Source organism: Lissotriton vulgaris, chromosome 1_1 (genome assembly GCF_964263255.1).
Source record: "Lissotriton vulgaris chromosome 1_1, aLisVul1.2, whole genome shotgun sequence".
NCBI classification, from domain to species: domain Eukaryota; kingdom Metazoa; phylum Chordata; class Amphibia; order Caudata; family Salamandridae; genus Lissotriton; species Lissotriton vulgaris.
The window spans coordinates 36,808,040-36,811,361 of NC_141685.1; the positions used below are offsets into that span (position 1 = coordinate 36,808,040).

The 3,322-nt window shown below is 40.3% G+C and overlaps 1 protein-coding gene across 1 annotated transcript; it reads left to right on the top strand.

Annotated features, from left to right (window-relative positions):
- Positions 1 to 255: 255 nt before the first annotated feature.
- LOC147737090 (uncharacterized) lies at positions 256 to 1,850 on the top strand. Its single transcript, XM_086963755.1, has 2 exons — positions 256 to 1,208; positions 1,617 to 1,850. Exons 1-2 carry the CDS (start codon positions 315 to 317, stop codon positions 1,776 to 1,778), a joined length of 1,056 nt encoding a protein of 351 aa, XP_086819881.1. The 5' UTR covers positions 256 to 314; the 3' UTR covers positions 1,779 to 1,850.
- Positions 1,851 to 3,322: the final 1,472 nt, after the last annotated feature.

The following is a 3,322-nucleotide window of genomic DNA, read 5'->3' on the forward strand; positions in this document are numbered from 1 at the left end:
GTATCCAGACATATTTTGCTCAATTTAAGTGTTAAGAAGATTACACACAATTTCTTTTAAAGATAAATGCTGAACATTATCTAAACAAGCCCGACTCTAAAATCGGGTTCACTGTTACCGTGGCATATAAGCAAGAGAAAACTAAATGTAGAGATATTAACTCTAGGAATAAACCTTATAAAAACACGGGCTGTGAGAACAAATTCAGTGTTAAAACTCGCCTCAATCAAACAAAAGTAACCCAAGTTGGGGAAAAAAGTTACCTGTGCCAAAAAAGATTCGGCCATAAATCTCATCTCGCTGAATTTGAGAGAATGCACACTGGTAAAAACCACTCTCAGTGCTCAGTGTGCCACAAAAGTTACAGCCTTAAATCTCATCTCACTGAGCATATGAGAATCCACCATGGGGAAAAACCTTATCAGTGCTCTGAATGCCAGAAATATTTCAGTGAAAAAAGAGACCTTACTGTACATATAAGGACCCACACTGGGGAAAAACCTTATCAGTGCTCTGAATGCCAGAAAAGGTTTCGTTACAAACAAAGTCTTTCTCAACATGTATTAACCCACACTGGGGAAAAACCTTATCAGTGTTCTGAATGCCAGAAAAGGTTTCGTAAAAAACAAAGTCTTTTTCAACATGTATTAACCCACACTGGGGAAAAACCTTATCAGTGCACAGATTGCCAGAAATGTTTCAATGCCAAAACCCATCTCACTCGGCATAGAAGAACTCACACTGGAGAGAAACCTTATCAGTGCTCGGAATGCCAGAAATGTTTCATTGACAAAAACAGTCTCACTCATCATATAAGAACCCACACTAGGGAGAAACCTTTTCAGTGCTCTGAATGCCAGAAATGTTTCAGTGTAAAAATCAGACTCACAGAACATACAAGAATCCACACTGGGGAAAAACCTTATCAGTGCTCTGAATGCCAGAAAAGGTTTTGTAAAAAACAAAGTCTTTTTCAACATGTATTAACCCACACTGGGGAAAAACCTTATCAGTGCACCGATTGCCAGAAATGTTTCAATGCCATAACCCATCTCACTCGGCATAGAAGAACTCACACTGGAGAGAAACCTTATCAGTGCTCGGAATGCCAGAAATGTTTCATTGACAAAAACAGTCTCACTCATCATATAAAAACCCACACAGGGGAGAAACCTTTTCAGTGCTCTGAATGCCAGAAATGTTTCAGTGTAAAAATCAGACTCACTGAGCATACAAGAATCCACACTGGGGAAAAACCTTATCAGTGCTCGGAATGCCAGAAAAGGTTTTGTAAAAAACAAAGTCTTTCTCAACATGCAATGAACCACACTGGGGAAAAACCTTATCAGTGCCCTGAATGCCAGAAATGTTTCAGTTTAAAAAGTAGTCTCACACGGCACATAAGAATCCACACTGGGGAAAACCCTTAACAGTGCTCTGAATGCCCAAAACATTTCAACCGTAAATCACTTCTAACTGCACATGTGAGATTCCACACTGGGGAAAAACCTTATCAGTGCCCTGAAAGCCAGGAAAGGTTTTGTAACCAACAAAGTCTTTCCCAGCATTCAATAACCCATTCGGTGGAACATCCTTATCAAAGCTCTGAATGCCAGAAATGTTTCAGTATAAAAAGTAGTCTCACACGGCACATAAGAATCCACACTGGGGAAAAACCTTATCAGTGCTCTAAATGCCAGAAATGTTTCAGCCGTAAATCTGATCTCACTGCACATGTGAGAATCCACACTGGGGGAAAAACATTATCAGTGCTCTAAATGTCAGAAAAGATTCAGAGGTAGTGATGGTTACATGCACCATAAGAAAACACACCATCAAAAATACTTCAGTGCTCCCAGTGTCAGAAAAGCATAAATTTTAAATGCAATCTCACCTACATGAGCAGACGCACACAGGGAAAAAACATTACCATTGCGGTGAATGCCAGAAATTCCTATTTGATAAGCACAGCCTCACTAACCATAATCAACTCCATACTGATGAAAATCTCATGAGTGCTCTGAATGCCAGAAGAGCTGCATAGAAAAACGCTATCTCACCATGAGAAACTCCACACTGGAGAAAATCCTTATGCCATAAAAACTTGAATCTGAAAGACAGTGTTATGCTTCATGAGAGATCCCACTCTGGGGAAAAACCTTATGAGTGCTTGAAATGCAAGCAAAGGTTTGGTCACAAATTACTTCTCACTTGACATGAGCGAACTCACACGGGAGAAAAAAGCCTTATGTGTGTTCTGAATGTCAGATAAGGTTTAATCACGAATACAATGTCATTTCACATGAGAGAATTCACACTGGACTAAAGCCTTATACAGGAGGGGAAAGCCAGAAACATTATACTCAGAAAGGAGATCTCACTAAACATGAGAAATGCATCCACATGAGGTGAAAAGTAAGGTGTATCTTGAGTTGCAGAAAAGCTTCTAACAACCTGACTTTACATGAGAGAACACATATTGTAGTTGCAATAGGATTAATCAAGAAACTCTTGCAGGATAACTTAGGCTGCCCGCATGCAACCTTCAAAGAAATTTCAGGCCTTGAAAATGTTTTAATTGCATCAAAATCCACAATTTGAGTATCTGAAAGTTACAAAACTCTTAAGGTCTTTACTTGACACAAAGAAGTGTTCGTACCTGCAAACATCAACTAATTAACAAAAAATTCACAATATTAATGTCTTAAATTTTCTCCGCCCTAAAGGTTTCTACTCACACTTGTTTCTTAACATATGACTGAAATCTAGATTTTCATGATAAGCTTAGTCCTAGGCGGTGTTCCTCAATGAAGAACTCCGCAAAGTGTAAAAAAAACTCAACCGCTCTCCGTGGAGTTGTGCGAGCAGCGGAGTGTGTTAGGGTCATGCAGTTCGTGGTGATATTGATCTCCGATTGTTAGTCCCACCCTGTAAAAATAATCGTGAATGGCACCATGTGCAGCGCAAGATGGTGCAGCTGCTTCTACTCGAGCGAGTGGTTGTGTCCTGCCGCGACTACTCGCATTGAGAAATCCAATGACGAATCTCGTCAGGAAGTTGATTTTTCTTGCCAACTATACCTTGGCAAGCGCGAGCAAGGAAAAACCTCATCAGGAGGTGGATTTTCCTCGCTCCAGTTAATGACGTTGAAGAGCGCGAGTGTGGAAAAAAACCTCGCTACGCTCCACGGTGCAGAGTTTTTAGTAACTATGCAAGCTCCGCTGAGTATATAAAACTCTGCTAGCGGAATTCACCACCCGGAATTAGATAATATACAACAGCAGGAAAACATAACAAACCAGTTACTTACCTTCGGTAACGC